An 18,705-nucleotide genomic window follows, 5' to 3' on the forward strand; every position below is an offset into this window, starting at 1 on the left:
AGGATGGAAAAGCCCAAAATACTTTGTTGAACATGCTACAATTGCGAATCAGAAGGTGTTGAAAAATGGAGATTTCTCATGCATAACGTTCAGATCCAATGTATAATAGTAACTTGGTACATCTGATAGTGTCAGAATCGGGTAGGGAGAGACAAAACATAGCGCACCGCTGTCTCGGCCGGCGTCTTCGGTACAAACTCCTCTTCCTCATCATCTTTAGAAGAATCACTATCGTTGCTATCTGCAATGTACTCTTCATTGAAGTCTTCCTCACCCACCTCCATGTCTTCCACTGGACTGGCAACATGAATCGGTGGTGGTACGAGAGGTGGGTCATCCTGCACAAATGTCGAATGTACAGAACCACCACCACCAACATCACCAACCTTGGTGGAAAGCTTCATCACTTGTTCCGCGATGATTCTCCCATAGATGTCGAACATCAGTCGCACATGCTCGTTGCCATGAACCCGAAATAGTCGAAATCAGAAAATTCTATTACCCAATGGTACTAGCAACCTATACCCCATCCTTTCGAACTCTCTTCTCCATGTGCCACCAAGTTGCTCAATATCAAACTTTTCAACTCGGACAACGAACTTACGCGCCGAGTGCGCAATAGTAATGGATTCTTACACTCAAATATCACCACATTATCGCTGTTTCTCATACGACAATTTTGGTACACACAGACAACCACATATATGTTATTATTGGGCATTGTTGCCTACTTTTTGTATGAAAAACGGGAGAGAAGAAGATATGAAATATTATAAGGTCCCATCGGTTGGGAGGAAAACGAAGCATGCCTTATAAGAGTGTGCATATCTCTCCTTAGTATGACGCGTTTTGACGAGTGAGTGTGGGGGGTTTCGGCTATCATCCCTATCGTCAAAGACAAAACCGTGAGGCCTTGTGTGCCAAAATAGACAATAAAAATTTATCTTACTATATCTCGTTTATACTTACACGTATCACGCACACATACCTTATCTCATTTACATTGACTAAGAAACAAATTTCGATAATAATTTTTATAATTATTTATTTTAGTAATTAAAATATTTATTTAACTTATTTAAATAAAAAATCTAATAAATTTGCTTTACATGCCAAATTTGTACTCACTTGTTAAATCAACCGTAACAAGCCACCTCTTTTTTATCTTTAAAAACCAAAAACAGAAAAATAAAAAATGATATTTATATAATTATATATATTATTCATTTTTATAATATTAACGATAAATTTATTTATTATTTTCTTTATTTTTTATCAACATTTTAAATATTCAAAATAAAAATATAAAAAGCATACAAAAAAAAAAGATAATTTCAGTATTTCACAGACAAAAATAGGAACACAATGGCACCCATCTCTTGATCCTTTCCCAGTTTTTTCCCGTCTTTCTTTCCCCATGCAAAATAACACCAAATCCACCCACACGCACTTCGCCCATCTTCTCATTTCCTTGATAATTCACCCAGTCACAATCCATCAAGGAAACTCCACTCAAACCAAACAGTATTATTACTCTCACCAACACACCACTACTCTTGTTCTTCGCCCCACCACACTAACAACTTAACCGTTTACAGTTACTCACAGTATAATGCTTCCTTTCAGTTTCATGACCACCTTCCTCGTCTTATTCTTTTGTTCATAACCAACTCTCTCACTAAACCATGAAGGCCGCCTCCTACTCCAATTCAAGAACCACCAAACCGACCTTGACAACTCACTCTCTTCATGGAACCCTTCAGACACAACCCCGTGCCATTGGTGGGGTGTCACGTGCCGCAACGCCACCACAACTCCCGTAACCACTCTCAACGGCCGCCTGCCCGCACTCACCACCCTCTCCATCCCCGACAACTTCATCTCCGACACCATTCCTCAATCCCTCTCCGCTTGCCGCCGTCTCCGTCACCTCGACCTCTCCCAAAACACTCTCGTTGGAACCATTCCCTCCTCCTCTCCCTCCTCACCGCACTCCGCCACCTCGACCTCTCCTTCACAACCTCTCCGGCGACATCCCCGCTCAACTCAGCCACACTCTTCACCGCCTCGTGTTACTTGACTTAGTCAACAACTTCCTCAGCGGACCATTCCCGAACTCGTTAACTAACATGACGTCAGTCAAGGTCCTTCATTTAGCATACAACTCCTTTGCGCCGAGTCAGCTCCCAAGTCAACTCGGCCAACTCGCTAACCTCAAAGAACTCTGGCTCTCGGGTTGCAACCTCATAGGTCCAATCCCGAATTCCATTGGGAACCTCACGTGCCTCGAGAATCTCGACCTCTCGAAGAACAAACTCACCGGAGAGATACCGGAATCGTTTTCGGGGTTGAATAGCGTGTTCTAGATTGAATTATACGAAAACGCGCTCACCGGCGCGTTGCCGAGGGGTTTGGGCAACCTAACGCGCCTCTGGCAGTTCGACGCGTCGGAGAACGAGTTGACCGGAATGATCCATGAGGAGCTGTGCGAATTGCCACTCGGTTCCCTTAATTTGTAGAACAACAGTCTCGAAGGTTTGTTGCCAGCGAGAATTGCTCGTTCACCGAACCTCTATGAGCTCAAATTGGTTAGAAACGAACTCTTGGGAGCTTGCCGAGTGAACTCGGTAGTAACTCACCGTTACAGATCATCGACGTCTCTTTTAACCGTTTTTCTGGTGAGTTGCCGGCGGGTTTGTGCCCGTGGGGAAAGTTGGAGGAGTTGCTCATGTTGTTCAATTCTTTTTCCTGGAAAATTTCGGAGAGCCTCGGAAACTGCATGAGCCTGAGGAGGGTTAGAATTGGGAACAATAACTTTTCTGGAAAGGTACCTGATGCACTTTGGGGTTTGCCTCATTTGCATTTACTCGAGCTTAATTCTGATTCATTGTCTGGTTCAGTTTCAAATTTGATATCCCTTGCTTATAATCTGTCTGATTTGAGGATTTCGGATAACCAGTTTAGTGGGTTAATTCCTGATGGAATTGGATCATTGAATAACCTTTTGGAGTTTCATGGTGGTAATAATAAGCTTTCTGGTAGAATATAATCCCTGATAGCATGGCCAAATTGATCCAGTTGGGTACTCTTGATTTGAGCTATAATGAAATGTCTAGTGAAATTGTGAGCTTAATTTGGCACATAATAGGTTTAGTAGCACAATTCCAAAGGAATTAGGAAGGTTGTCTGAGCTCACTATCCTTGATCTTTCTAGTAACCAATTTTCTGGTGAGATTCCTCTAGAGCTGGAGAATCTGAAGCTCAATAAGTTCAATTTGTCATACAATCGGCTTTCTTGGGATGCTCTGCCTCATTATGCCACTAAGAATTATGAAATATGTTTTGTAGGAAACCCTGAGCTTTGTGTCAAAGGATTTGGGAAATGTCATAGCTCAAGGGGGAGAAAGTACCGGAGGTATGGATTTTCAGGTCCATATTTGCAGTTGCTAGAATCTTGTTCATCCTTGGGGTGGCTGTGTTTTATGTGAGATACAGGAACTTAAGAAAGAATAAGAGAAGTTTAAATGTTTCAAAGTGGAGGTCGTTTCATAAGCTGGGCTTTGATGAGTTTGAGATTGAAATTGATGAGTGAAGACAATGTGATAGGGAGTAGATCATCTGGGAAGGTTTACAAGGTTGTTCTAAGCAGTGGTGCTGCTGTGGCCGTCAAGAAATTATGGAGAGAAACCAAGAATGGAATCGGGATTGTTGGTTCTGAAATAGATGAATTTGATGTTGAAGTTGAAACACTAGGAAAAATAAGGCACAAAAATATAGTAAGGTTGTGGAGTTGCTACAACAATGGTGACAACAGGCTCTTGGTTTATGAATATATGCCGAATGGGAACTTGGCTGATATGTTGAAGAGTAACAAGAAAAGCTTGTTGGATTGGCCAACAAGGTACAAGATTGCAATTGATGCTGCTGAGGGGCTTTCTTATTTGCATCATGCTATTGTGCCATTCATTGTTCATAGGGATGTAAAATCAAACAACATATTGCTCGACGGTGAGTTTGGAGCAAAAGTGGTGATTTTGGAGTTGCCAAAATTGTTAATGGAACTAGCCAAGGGGGAGTGTCCATGTCTGTAATTGCAGGCTCTTATGGTTACATCGCACCAGGTTGGTGAATTTCAGTTGACAATTGATTAATTATATATTTACTTAGTCAGTATTTTGGAGTCCTCTTTTTGTTGTGTATGCTATATTCTAAAATATCAAATCAGAGTAAATATATGAGCCTATCAAAATTTGTATTTGTGCTTTGTTTATCTTTGTCTATATGACAATGTTTTATAATGCTGAACTATAGAGAAATTTGCTGTGTTTCATAAGCAACTCGTGTGGAATTATTATGGGTGACACATTATATATATTGTTTTATTTACCTTATCATGATTTCTGTTATTTGCAAGGTGTGAAAAGAAATAGCTAATGAGCATTTATCAACAAAATGTGTTGAGTTTTTACTCATTAACCAGATAGCAGAGCTACAGAGAAAAAAATTGACTTTTGTCTCCAACTTTTGTTTTGTCCTGTGCAGAATATGCATACACTCTTCGGTGAACGAAAAGAGTGATATTTACAGCTTTGGTGTTGTCATTTTGGAGTTAGTAACCGAAAGACCTCCTAATCATGCAGATTATGGGGAAAATGATCTGGTAAAATGGGTCTCATCCTTGTTGGAACAGAAAGGAATGGATCATGTGATTGATCCTGCCCTTGATTCAACATACAAGGAGGAAATCAGCAAGGTACTTAGTGTGAGGTTTCTCTGCACAAACGTTCTCCTTATAAACCGCCCTGCAATGTGGTGGGTGGTGAAAATGCTTCGGAAGCAGCAACGGTTCCCAGATCCCGAAGCGTGAGGGAGGTAACACACACCCCTTATTTTGATAGAGATTTCTTATCGTAAAAGAAGCATAGTTCGAGAACTTGTAAATATTTTGCATAGCTCCATTGGATGGAACCCTCGTATGAAGGTCCCTACTCACTATAGTTTCACATCGATAGATAAAAGAAAATCATAGTCCTTATAAGATTCTCATCATATCACTTTGTTTGCCGAGATGTGTAACGCCAGCTTGTGACCCAAGTGGGGGCAATTAAGGTGATGGAACAAGTGCTTTGGCATGCTAGGTTGGGTTGGCAAGGGCTAATTGTCGGCCTGCCCACTCCAAGTTGAGAGTTGGGCCCGGTGGTCTGGGCGAAGGCCCAAGGCCCCTCGGCCCTTAGAATGGAGGGTAATGCGTGAGGCTGGCTTAACAGAGCAGCGACCACTTCCTGCTCCCAACAGTGGAGGGATCACGGGCTACTGTTCTTCTGGCCCAATATAGCCTGGTAGGCCTAGCATCCTGGACCATCATTTTTTATAATTTTTATTTTTCTCAACGTTAGGACAATAAAAAAGGCTGTTCTTTACTCGGTTTCAGATTTATTAAACACAATCTTTATTCTTTATACCTTGCGATCCCATTCTAGGAACATCAAATACTTCATGCTGATTTTTACTCTTAAAACAGTTATTTATAATTACTTACATAACCATAACGTACATTATTTTATAATACACCTTGCCATCCCACTCACTCATTGAAGAAAGCATGTTATTATGTTAAACCAAACTTTTTACTTCTAAGACTATAATGGTTCTTCGAGCACAGCGATAACAGAATGTCAAATTCAACAATGAATGCTGATGAACTTGAGTGTAATTGAGAGAAGCTGAAAATTTTTTCTTGTATATCTATTATTGCTTTAATTACATTGGAGACTCGTATATATTGAAGGATCACTAGGATTGACACTATTGATTTACCAAATAAAATGCACTAATGTATGTGAGCAATGAAAATGATCAAATTCTTGCATGCATGTATCTCAAAAGCACTAGAAGAGGGTCCGAAGTTTTTCCATTAAAGTCAATAGAGCCATCGACAATTTGGTCAAAACTATTACCAAGTATATCTTGGGGCTTGAAGATGGATAATTGGAAGAGGCGGTGGAGTTTTCTAAAAAGATATCATGAGAAATGCATGGTAAAATTTTGATATTAGTCATGAAAAATTTTCATACTATAAAGATGTTTCTAATGAAAGATTGGTTAAACTCAAGTTGAGTTACACCAGAATTTATTATATATAAATAAATTCATTGTAAGTTTGTAACTCTAACTGAAAATAGTTATAATTGTACTTGATTAAATAAAAAATTATAACCATAAAATCTAAGCATAACGACTCTAACTAAATTTATACTGAAGCAATTTGAAGGAAATAGTCCTTCCAAATCCTAGGGTGATATGAAGATAAAATTTTTTAAGAGAAAAATATGACATTAGAATCAAATTTTTAGTGTGTTGAATAAATTAAAAAATTTGAAGAATTTTAAATTTAGATATTTGTAATATTTATTAAAAAACTTATATATATACTTTCTCCGTTTTAATTTTTTATCAGTCTCATTCTAAACAAATTGAAAATTCATAATATCAAATGTTTTTAATATCAAGATAATATTAATAATGTATTTTTATAATAATATTAATTTAAAATATATAATTATGGTTAATAAAATCTATATATTATTGAGACAAATGTTAAAAAAAAAAGAGAGCATATAAATAAATAATTAATTTTCTTAAACACCGATCCACTTGACTTTAAAACTTAAGTACCACATAAACTGTTACATAAACATACTTTCACCTGCTGCTTAATTTGTTAGCTTGATATGATATAAGTCTAGGATAATATAAAATGAAGTAACCAATAATATAATGGTCCATATAAATCAAGGCGAAAGGATGGTTGGGACCTAATGATTTTCACCTTTATACTCAAATAGAGCAATATGCTTTCTAACAACCACCAACACTAGACAAAAAGTAGGGACGCTACTTCCAATCTTAGTTAATCTCATAAAATTTACAAAATCTACCTCATAGATCCATAAGCACACAAACTAAATTAATTATATATATAATAATTATGAATTTCATAAGTAAGGAACTCATCAGAGAGGAGGGAGTAGCATTTGGATCACTTGTACTCCCTTCATTTTAAGAGATTGTTAGTTTTGTTATTTGATAAGCAATGTTGTTAGAAACTTACGATTCGACCTCTTTAACATTCTCAATATAATGTCTATAATGAACACAATTATATTTAGGAAAAGTATAGGTAAATAATGAAAATACTAAATAATGTGAATAATGGATATATTGGATGCTCATTTCACTAGATGTGCAGATAATTATTCTAATATTAAAATTTAGGGAGATTCGATTCCGCAACCTCTAAGTGAGTATAGAGAGACTATGTCATTTGAGTTATAACTCATTGGCATTCTTTAGCATTGTTTTTTATTAAATGCAATTTGAAAAATTTATAAAAGGATATGTTATACCTAGTAACAATCGTAGTTGTTGGCTTAATAATAATAATAATAATAATAATGACTTAATCCATTATTATTAGTAGAGACAAATTAGATTAAACCAATACTTTCATTACAAATCAAATATTCCCACTCAATATGAAAATATGTATTGAGTGGGAACGCTAGGGGTTTCTTGCTATGCATGAGAAGTCTACGTGAAGTAATAGAATTATGTTGGGCTATGAAAACAATTGTTCTCTTCAATTCAATTTCCCCCCTTATTATTAATAGAGTCTTCTTGGTATTTATATTTTTTACTTTATCAACACTCTAGGGTGACATTGGACCTAAATTCTTACTCTTTGAGCTTATACATTCGGTTGCCCCAATCCCACTCTAGCTCTAAATCCCTATTTTAATCGTTTCTTTCTAAGTTTAAACATGATTTATTTAATTATTTCATCAAATTCATCATCAGAGCAGAGCTATGTACCTTTAATCAGTGTAAAATGGACAAAATCACGTCCCAAAAATTAAAAAGAATAAAAACCAACATTTATTCATTTACAAGTTTTCATATACCAAGTAATATATACAAAGCATACCTAAACTTGAAATCAAAGCAATGTTTTTATTCCTTTTTAAATTTTTTTATTATTCTTATCTCTCTCATTGCAACCAATCCTATCTTCTATTCTTCTATCTCATTCTCTCTATTTAGTTTTGTTTTTGGGGGAAGGAAACTGCTTCTTGAAAACTGAAAAGAAAGCACAAAAAAGAGAAAGCGAGGGAGAATTTAATTCTTTAATTCCTTCCCACACCTCAACAAGTGCTAGCATGAGGGGGTGGTGCAATCTTTAGAAGAGACAAGTTTATAAACTTTTTCTCCCTTTAATTTTATATTTAATTAATAATTGTTATTACTAGTTACTTTATTATTAGATCCCTCTTTTGAAGTACATACTCAACCCTTCTATCTCTCACACACACAAACACATACAACTTTCTATCTTTCTCTTTTTAGTTTTTGTTCTATTTGTTTTATAGAACAAGAGAAAAACAAAGGAAGGAAAAGAAGATCTCCATAAGTGGAATGTGTGAGAAGGATAATAAGGAGGGAAATTAAACAATAAAGAGAAATGAGTGAGTCCAATGAACATGAAAACAATCATGGCAACATCATAGTGGAGGGAAGAAAAGACAGTTTAATTAGAACTTGTCCAACATGTGGTCATCACATCAAATGCCAAGATCAGGTTCTTAGTTCTAAATACCCCTTTAATTTGTTAGTAGTTAGCACATATAATTAAGTCCACTTTATTTGTTATTTTATAGTTTAAAACTTATTAGAATCTGATTTGTTGTAAAAAAAATTTCATTAGTTTGATAATTGTTCATATCATAAATATAAATGAGAGAGAGTTACTTTATTATTATAATAACAATAATAATATATTATATTTTTTTTTGGCAACAAGTTATTACACAAATTGATTATCTATATATTTTATTTGGTTTATTTATTATATTTTGTGGGTTTTTCTTTATTCATGAAATATAATTCATAGTATTATTATTCTGGTATCAATAATTTTTTTTATTTGGTCCGGGGGAGGTTTCTTTATTCATTAGATATAATTCATAATACTATTATTCTGGTATTTTTTTTTGGTTTATTATTTGTTGGGGGAATTTCTTTATTAATGAGATATAATTCATAATATCATTATTATTGTTGTATTAATATTTAATAATATAAATAAGTATAGGGTGGTGGAATTCATGACTTACCTGGACTTCCAGCTGGAGTGAAGTTTGATCCAACAGATCAAGAGATTCTTGAACATTTGGAAGCAAAAGTGCGATCTGATATTCACAAGCTTCACCCTTTAATTGATGAGTTCATCCCAACTCTTGAAGGAGAGAATGGAATCTGCTATACTCATCCAGAGAACTTGCCAGGTCATGCATGCATATTATTACTACTGGATAAGTCTTTATAAGATTGAGAAATATAATGATACTTTTATTATATATAACTATAGTTTTGGATAATTTGGGAGAAATTATTTAATTTGTTACATATATATTCCCATGACACTGGAGATTCGGAGTAGTATTATTACGTCCTTTTATAATAAATTAAAGTCATATTTTAAATAAAAGCGGTGATTTTAATTTGATGTTTAATTTCACGAGCCTAAAAAAAATTCTAACAACTAATAAGATTTCCCTATCAATTAGTATATTTAATTTCAAGTGAACGTTTTGAAACTTGAAAGTGATTAGATATCTTATAATAAATGTGAAATCTTTGTAATGAATTTATCAATAATGTTGACACTTATGCTTGATTTGATTTGACAAAATTTTTTGAAGAGGTATTGTGAAAAGTACAAATTGTTTGTTTTATATATGTTAAATAAAAAAATTCATGTATTTATATTTAACAATAGATCTAAAGAGTTTTGATATTGAGAGTAAAATATATATAATATAATAATATTTTAGTTTAAATATTTTACTTGTTCTTATATTTTACTAATTTTTTAGTTAAATTCTTATAGTTTAAAAGTTTATAATTAACTTATTATATTAGGTTAAAATTTTTTTAATTCAATCTTTAGTAGTTGTCATCTTTTAGAAAATATACACTAATTCTAAAATATTTTATAATTCATCCTACATAAAATATAAAAACACATGTTAAAAAAATTAAAAAGAATCTAATAATTTAAATAATAACATACACTTTAGAATTCAATTATTCTAAGTTTTATATTAACAAAAATTGAATAATTTTTCATTGTCAATACAATCAAATATCTCTTTATATATATATATATATATATGTTACTAATCAATTATTTAAAAATATATCTCCAATACAATTACAAAATCAACTCTTTATAATATTCATAACTTAAAAAGTATTTTCAATTGATGTAGTTGCTACTACAAAATTAAATCTAACTTAAAAAACAGGAAATAGTCATGGATAAAAAATATTTTTTTAAATTTTAACCAATTTCTATAATAAAAAATACCAATTTTATTTAAGTTTTAATTTTATTTAAGTTTGAGAATTGATTATAAAAATGCATATATAAAATAAAATTCTGCAATTGATTATCAAGTACTAAAAATTGAATGAGGCCAAATTAATTAATTTAATGAAAAAAATTATTATTGTTATATATTACTCAATAAATGTTTAAGTTGTAGTGGGGGAGGAGTTACCGGCCCCACACCCTAATACATAAATCCGTCTCAATTTATATTTGTGGTTATAATTTTGGTTTAATTACTTTATTGGTTCCTATATTTTCGAAAAAATTTTAATTAGGTCTTTATAATTTTTTTTTAATTGAGTCTCTGTACCAAAATTTTTTTTAATTGGATTCTTATACTCTTTTTTTATTTAGGTCCCTATACCAATTTTTTTTTTAGTTAGGTCCCTATAAAATTAAGCCAATTACTATTAAAAAAGACTTAATTGAAAAAAAAATTAGTGTTGAGACTCAATTAAAAAAAAATAAAGGGATCTAATTAAAAATTTCACGAAACTATAAAAACCAATAGAGTAATTAAACCTATAATTTTTAAAAGGTAAAAATATTAAAAAAATTAAAAAAATATTTTTAAAGTTAACATGTATTTATCAAAACTTAAAATTTGATATAACCTTATACATTAATAAATATTTAAATTTACTTTTATATTTATATTTATTATAGTCTTTTTAAATTTTAAGAATTATTTTATCAAACACAATTGTTATTATTTGTATTTATTAAAATTTATTTTTAATTTAATTTATGAAACATATATATGTTATAATTTTAAAAAAAAATCATCTTTCAAAAATTAGTTTAGGTAAGATATTTTCAAAAACTAAAACTTTATCAAAAACCAATACATAGATAAAGTTTTGCAATCATTAAGGCATGGTTTCATATATTATATTATTTTCTAGTGCATTCACCTCAAGTACAATTTAAATCATAATTATTTATTAAATATAATTGTCATAAAATTATTTTTCTTTTTAATTTTAAAGTGGTAAAAAAGGTACATAAATAATTAGGTCTTTAATACGATTATAAAAAAAAAACTTCTTTTAGAGTTATTTAAATTTTGTATAATTTTTTTTATTTGTCTTATATTATTTTTTCTCTTATGAAGAATAATAAAAATCGAACTCTAGATGTTTTGGTTACAAAAATTTTGATACCATCTCATAAAATTATTTTTTATAAAAATTTAAACTAATAAAAAAATACATAAATAATTATATCTTAAAAAAAAAAATTCCATTTTCAGGTGTCTAAATAATCTCAGAAATGTAATTTTAAAATCATAGTTTGAACTTTAAAGTGACTTTTCTTTAAGACTTCAGTAACATAATTAAAACGAAGATAAATTACATGTTTTTTCGTATATTTACCAAAACAGTGAATTATCTTTTTTGTGACCCTAACTAGCATTACCCAAGTTAAAATGAAATTTATAATTTTATGTGGATTATTATTAATACTTTATGATCGAATTTTGACACAGGAGTAAGCAAGGATGGGTTGATCCGGCACTTCTTCCACCGGCCGTCGAAAGCATACACAACCGGAACAAGGAAGAGAAGGAAGGTGAATTCGGACGAAGAGGGAAACGAAACTCGTTGGCACAAAACAGGGAAGACCAGACCAGTCTATATTAGGGGGAAGCTGAAAGGATACAAGAAAATCCTTGTTCTCTACACAAACTATGGTGGGAAGCAAAGGAAGCCAGAGAAAACCAATTGGGTGATGCACCAATACCACCTTGGCAATGATGAAGAGGAGAAAGAAGGGGAGTTGGTTGTTTCCAAAGTGTTCTACCAAACACATCCTAGACAATGTTCTTCACTCTTGATCAATAACAACAAAGACTCTTCAACAACACTTGTCAAGGGTAATAATAATAATGGCTTTGTTGAGTATTACCATTCAAATTTCATATCATTTGATCAAGGGCAACACCAACATAGATCTAGTGGGGCTCAAGTCGTCATTTCACATTTCCCTCTCCATGAAGGTGCTCCTAATTATCATTCTTTGAATCGAAAGGAGTAGTGTAGAAAAAATGGTAAATTACCATTTTATCTATGAAAGAATTAGCTTGCTGATAAAATGGTTTTTTGGAGATTGATAATTATTTTATGGTACGCGATTTTTTTTTGTTTTGTTTAACAAAATTACTTAAAGCGATCATAATTTGTTGTTGTTGAAATGGCAATTTACTTAGGGAAATAGACATATAAAGTGAAAGAGTTTGTGAAAGGAGCTGAGGAGAGGAAAATCATAAATCGGAGTTTTCTATGTAATACTGAGACATTATTGTAACATATTATGAAAAGTAGTTAAGAGAGCACATAGGTGAACAATAATAATTATTAATAAGGAGAGAATTTGGTTCATTTCTGATACTACTGTGTTTGTTGAGGAAGAAATCAATTAAGAATTCGGCGAAGTGAAGAACATGGTATTTGTTATGTCCCTGTCTTCCTGCTGTCTCCCGTCTAAAGGTATTATTATTATTATTATTATTATTATTATTATTATTATTATTATTATTGGGTGAGTTCTAACCATCAATCTGTATAGACATGACTTATGTAAATTGGTTCGACTTATGCACTTTCTAAAAGAGATAAAATCATTGTCTTTTAATACAATTTATTTGTAAATAAGTTGTTACTGCGATTTATCTATAAAAAAGAGGGTATATATAAGGAGAATAAGATTGAAAGGTACCAAAGATTAGTTGAAAAAGGAGAAAACTAAGAGCTAACAAGAGAAATGCAGAGAGAGTTGAGAGAAGAGATGGCAGAACCTTTTAGTTAGCATCTACATCTGAGTTGTTTAACATTTAATACAAACTAAATGATAGAGTACAGAAACTATATATACACAATTGCAAGTGTGGTATATCTCTAACAAAATTGATAGCCCAACATTCTGAATATGAAAGGTGGTTAGATAAATAACTAACAGACTAGAGTAATTTCGACATTCTTCCTTTATGACTCCATCTCTTTTATTTTCCACCTTCAAAACTTTCTTCTGCTTTAGATGATGCTGACGAATTAATGGGACAATATACCATAAGCTTGTCTTTGAGATTGAGAAAAGAAGTCGAAAGAAGTGTCTTTATAAAGGTATTTGCAAGTTGTACAGAACTAGGAACATGCATTACTTGAATCACTTTGCTTATAATATAGTCTCTCACAAAGTGAAAATTAATTTCAAAATATTTAGTTTTAGAATGTAACATAGGATGTACTGCTAGTAACACAACACTTTGATTATCACAATAGACAATGAGTGAAACTGTTATAAGAAATTGCAATTTACTAAGCAATCCTTTGATCCAAATCAACTTTGCAACTAAACAAAAAAACAAAAAAACAAAAAAAATATTTCTAGAATATTTAAAGAAAAACAATTTAATACATTTTAATTTAAAAAATTAGCAACAACAAATAACGGGAGTTTGTAACCGATGAAATACATTTGAAAAATTACGCGGATTTTGATATAGCGGTGGTTGGTAATCGCCAAAAATAAAACTTTACCAAATTTGGCAGCACCAAATAGTGATAGTTAATAACTGTCGCAAAAGAACCTTAAAATTGTGTTTGGGCATAACGCGGCCGTCAAATTTGCTGCAAAACAATCCAATGCAAAATACATGAATAGCGGTGGTTATACGAATGGTTGGTAGAAACTGCCACAAAATTAAATCTCCGCGGAGGGCCATTGATGAACCGCTAATTTTCTATTTAGCGACGATTTAATACTGCCGCAACACTTAAAAACACCGCCACTAATATCCGCTTCTCTTGTAGAGAGTCATTGCAAGCATTTAGAGGTTAATCTATACTTCTTTAAAAGATAAGGTTACGTTAATCAATGATAATTCTTTGTTGTGAATATTTAAGCAACTTATAAGGTTGCACACGCTTCTTTGACAAATTTAGAACCAAATTTAGAGTGTGTATAAGTCCAGGCCAGACTTACATTTGAGAGGGTGTTATAGATAAAGAGAATTCTACTAGAAAAAGTAGATAGTATTAATTGATTATCTGGTATTGGTGTAATTACCTTCCACTTATGTTAAATTAGTTGGGAGACATTGAAAAGAGAGGTAAACTTGAATTGAAGCTTTGAATGTGAAAAACCCACAAACCAGAGGAAGAGAGGGTGAAGTTGAGGGAACTAACAACTCTAGTTCTCACTTAGCTAATCTGATGACTTTTTTACTAACAATTGATTATATACACTAACCTTGTAACTAACTATCTGTACTACACTAGTATGTGCCTATTGCTGCTGTACTCACTCTTTGTATATGTATTAGCTATATTACCCAAGTGACATTTCCCCTTAAGTTGTCAAGTCTAAAAAGTTGACAACTTACAGTGAGAGTTGTATAAACATGTACTTGGGATTTACATAAACCTTTCCAGAGAGAAGAAAAAAAATATATAAACATACAAAGACTCATACAATGAAAAGAAAAAAAAAACTATGTTCATACAAAGATCATACATTTCCCCTTAAATTGGGATCGAAAATGTTGAGCAATCCCAACTTAGCATAACCTGATTTGAAGGGTCCTGGAGCAAGTGTCTTTGTGAGGATGTCCACATTTTGGTCTTTGATGGTGATAGGCAAAAGCTTGAAGAGCCCGGAAATTATTTTTTCCTTTACCACATGGCAATCTACCTCAATATGTTTGGTACGCTCATGAAAGACTGGATTGGCAGCTATATACCTTACAGATTGACTATCACAGTAGATTGGGATGGATTTGGTGATTGGAACATGCAGGTCATCCAGAATCAATGAGATCCAACGAGCTTCACACATCGCAAGTGCTAGCGCCCTATACTCCACTTCAGATGAGGATCTAGCCACAGTTGTTTGTTTTTTGCTCTTTCATGAGATAAGTGAAGTGCCTATGTAGAAGTAGTAGCCAGAGACTGATCTTCTACTATCTGGACGTGCTGTCCAATCTGCATCTGAGTAACTGGAAGGGAGCAGGTCTGAGGAGGCAGAGAAGAAGAGACCTGCTGCAGGGGCACTCTTCAGGTATTTGAGAATTCGGAGAGCTGTACTATAGTGGGCAGTGGTAGGGCAGTCCAAAACTTGGCTTAACTTTCCCACCGCGAACGAAATGTCTGGCCGTGTTGTTGTGAGGTAGACAAGTCTACCAATGAGGTGTCTATAAGCCGACACGTCTGAGAATGCTGGTGCTGAATTCTTGGCCAGTTTGGTTGCATAATCCATTAGAGTTGTGGCAGGCTTGCATTCGATCATTTTGTATTCAGTGAGCAAGTCCAAGACATATTTTCTTTGGTGAACTGTAACACCAGTGCTTGATCTAGCTATCTCAAGACCAAGGAAGTACTTTAAATTGCCAATATCTTTTATTTTGAATATTGCATGCAATTGTTGCTTGGTGATGTTGATCTCTAATTGGTCATTTCCTGTGAGGATTAGGTCATCTACATAAACAAGAACAGCAGTAAAAGTACTATTGTTTGATTTAGTGAATAAGGAGTAATCATGTTTGGACTGTGAGTAGCCTAAGCTCAAGAGTAAAGAAGTCAGCTTGACATTCCTATTTGAGGCCATAGAGCGACTTGGTTAATTTGCAAACCATGCCAGGTTTCTCCATGTTAGGGTCTGGAGGTAAACTCATGTAAACTTCTTCGTCTAGATCACCATGGAGGAAAACCATATTGACGTCGAGTTGCTGAAGCAACCAACCCTTTGCTGTTGCTAAGGCTAAGAGAATCCTGAGTGTAGTCATTTTTGCAACCAGGCTGTAAGTATCAAAGAAGTCAAATCATTGTCTTTGATTGTACCCTTTTGCTACGAGCCTCGCTTTATGTCTCTCAATGCTGCCATCGGGTTTCAATTTCAATTTGAAGACCCATTTACAACCTATTAGTTTCTTGCCTGGAGGTAAAGGAGTGATCACCCAAGTCTTATTTGTATTCAAGGCTTCCAGTTCAGCTGAAATAGCATCCCTCCAACAAGATTCGGTCACAGCTTCTTCATAATGTTTTGGCTCAACGGATGATGCAATACTCACAGCCAAAGTTCTATGTTTAGTTGAAAGATTATGATATGATAAATGGTTAGAAATAGGATACCTACAATTGGTTGTGGTTGCTGTCTCTTTGGAAGTTTGCATGCAATAAAAATTCTCTAGATGAGCTAGTTTTCTTTTTATTCTTTTGGATCTCTTAAGGGGTTGTTGTGAGTGAGCATGATGAGATGATGCAATGCAATTGTTATTATGTGATGATGCTGCATGTGATTGGATGGGAGGGTTGAAAGAAATTGTGACAGGGATATGAGGTAAAGTGGTTTGGGTGTATGTGAATATGTCATCAAAGTTAAGTGATGCATGAGATTTGTTGTGAGTTAGGTCTAATAATGCCAAAGAATGCTGCAGTATTACTTTCTTTAAAAGGGAAAATATTCTCATAGAAAACAACGTCTCTAGATACTAGCAATTTATTATTGGTAATGTCAAGCAATAAGAAACCTTTTGTGCCTTCTTTGAAACCAATAAATGCACACTTTTTGGCTCTAGCATCTAATTTAGTCCGATGAGCTGACAGTGTGAAAAGTATGCAAGGCACCCAAACGCTTTGAAATTTTCAAAAATTGTGATTTTGTGATAAAGAATATCAAATGGTGCTCTTGTTGTCTAGTAAATTGTTGGAAATTTGGTTGACAATTTGAGTGGCATATACCGCTGCCAAGTCCCAGTAGCAATGTGGAACACAAGACTCATACAAGATTGCTCTGGTGACTTGAAGCAAATGTTGATGCTTTCTTTCAACAATCCCATTCTGTTGAGGAGTTTTAACCCAAGAGGATTGATGCATAATTCCCTTTGATTTGTAAAATTCATGCATTTGAAATTCTTTTCCATTATCAAATCTGATGCATTTAACTTTCTTTTCAAATTGAGTGTGAGCAAAACTTACAAATTGTTGAATTAAAACTGCTGCATCAGATTTTAAATTCATTGAAAAAATTCATGTATATCTACTATAATCTTCTACTATTGTTAAAAAATATTTGTTTTCCTTGGTGGAAATAACATTGATAGGACCCCAAATATCTACATGAATGAGTTTAAATGAAGATTGAGTTTTAAAAAAACTGTGAGGAAAATATTTTCTTTTATGCTTAGACAAGTGGCATGAATAACAAGGAAGAGCAGCATCATCTTTATTAAATTTGAACTTGAAAACTGTGGGATGCAACTGTTACATGAAATGCAATTTATTAAATAGAATATGACCTAGTCTAATATGCCAAAGTGCTTGATCAGTGTGGTGTGTGAATGGTGAAGTTGCTATTGTTTGTATGGACATAATTGTGTGAGTGTTCAATTTCTTGGTATCTGATTTTATTGCATACAAACCCTCAGTGAGTTTAGCTGCTCTAATCATCTTCATTGTATGGTAGTCCTGTATCTCACAACAAAATTTGTTAAAAATAAATTGGCAATCAATTGACTCTATTAATTTTGAGACTGAAATCAGATTTAATGCAAAAGATGGAATGTAAAGAACATAAGTGAAATACAATGTATTAGAAATTTTAACTATGCCAGAAATTGAAGTTGTGACGATGCTTTTGTTTGGGAACCTAACTCTAACAGGATTGATTGTTTGATGTGAATGAAATGCAGCAAAAGTATGTGTAACATGGACCGTGGCTCCTGTGTCAATAACCCAAGAGTCACTATTCTGTGACAACACTATGGACATGATCATAGAATTACCTACATCGGAGGACGTAGGGTCTGTGACAGTAGAAAGGTTATTCACATTATGAGAAGTGGTGGTTCCATGATGTTGGAGCAGTGTTAGTAGAGCTTGCTTTTGTTCTTGTGTAAATGAGGCTTGGGAGATACTACTTCCTTTCTGTAGATATCAATAGTGTCACTACCTTTCTCATCAGTTACCTCAGTAGTGATGTTGTTGATGCTATGGGTTGGATTGACTTTGAGGTGCGGAGGGAAGCCATGCTTTCGGTAGCAATTGTCCACTAAATGACCCTCTCTGTCACAAAATGAGCATTGCCTGAGGAAGTCCACAACCTCTTCCTCTGCCACCTCTACCATCTTTTTCACGACCTCTGCCTCTAAAGGAGGTTTGACTATTTTGATTGCTGATTGCATTGATTTGCAAGTTGGAATTCATGAAATATGAACTGGAAGCTTGTCTCTCTTGTTGTAACAACATCGAAAAAACTGT

At 33.5% G+C, this 18,705-nt stretch overlaps 1 protein-coding gene and 1 pseudogene across 1 annotated transcript; both read left to right on the top strand.

Moving 5' to 3' along the window:
• Positions 1–624: 624 nt before the first annotated feature.
• Positions 625–5,392, top strand: LOC130965735 (receptor-like protein kinase HSL1; annotated as a pseudogene).
• Positions 5,393–7,968: 2,576 nt separating this feature from the next.
• LOC130968053 (NAC domain-containing protein 73-like) lies at positions 7,969–12,909 on the top strand. Its single transcript, XM_057893133.1, has 3 exons — positions 7,969–8,635; positions 9,149–9,341; positions 11,940–12,909. Exons 1-3 carry the CDS (start codon positions 8,519–8,521, stop codon positions 12,485–12,487), a joined length of 858 nt encoding a protein of 285 aa, XP_057749116.1. The 5' UTR covers positions 7,969–8,518; the 3' UTR covers positions 12,488–12,909.
• Positions 12,910–18,705: the final 5,796 nt, after the last annotated feature.

This window comes from Arachis stenosperma, chromosome 3 (genome assembly GCF_014773155.1).
Source record: "Arachis stenosperma cultivar V10309 chromosome 3, arast.V10309.gnm1.PFL2, whole genome shotgun sequence".
Classification (NCBI taxonomy): Eukaryota; Viridiplantae; Streptophyta; class Magnoliopsida; order Fabales; family Fabaceae; genus Arachis; species Arachis stenosperma.

Excerpts from the sequence above, each read along its gene's own strand:
- LOC130968053 (XM_057893133.1), top strand. The coding sequence starts at position 8,519 with ATGAGTGAGTCCAATGAACATGAAAACAATCATGGCAACATCATAGTG. Across the intron at positions 8,636-9,148 it reads ACATCAAATGCCAAGATCAG|GGTGGTGGAATTCATGACTT; the intron begins GTTCTTAGTTCT and ends AAATAAGTATAG. Across the intron at positions 9,342-11,939 it reads TCATCCAGAGAACTTGCCAG|GAGTAAGCAAGGATGGGTTG; the intron begins GTCATGCATGCA and ends ATTTTGACACAG.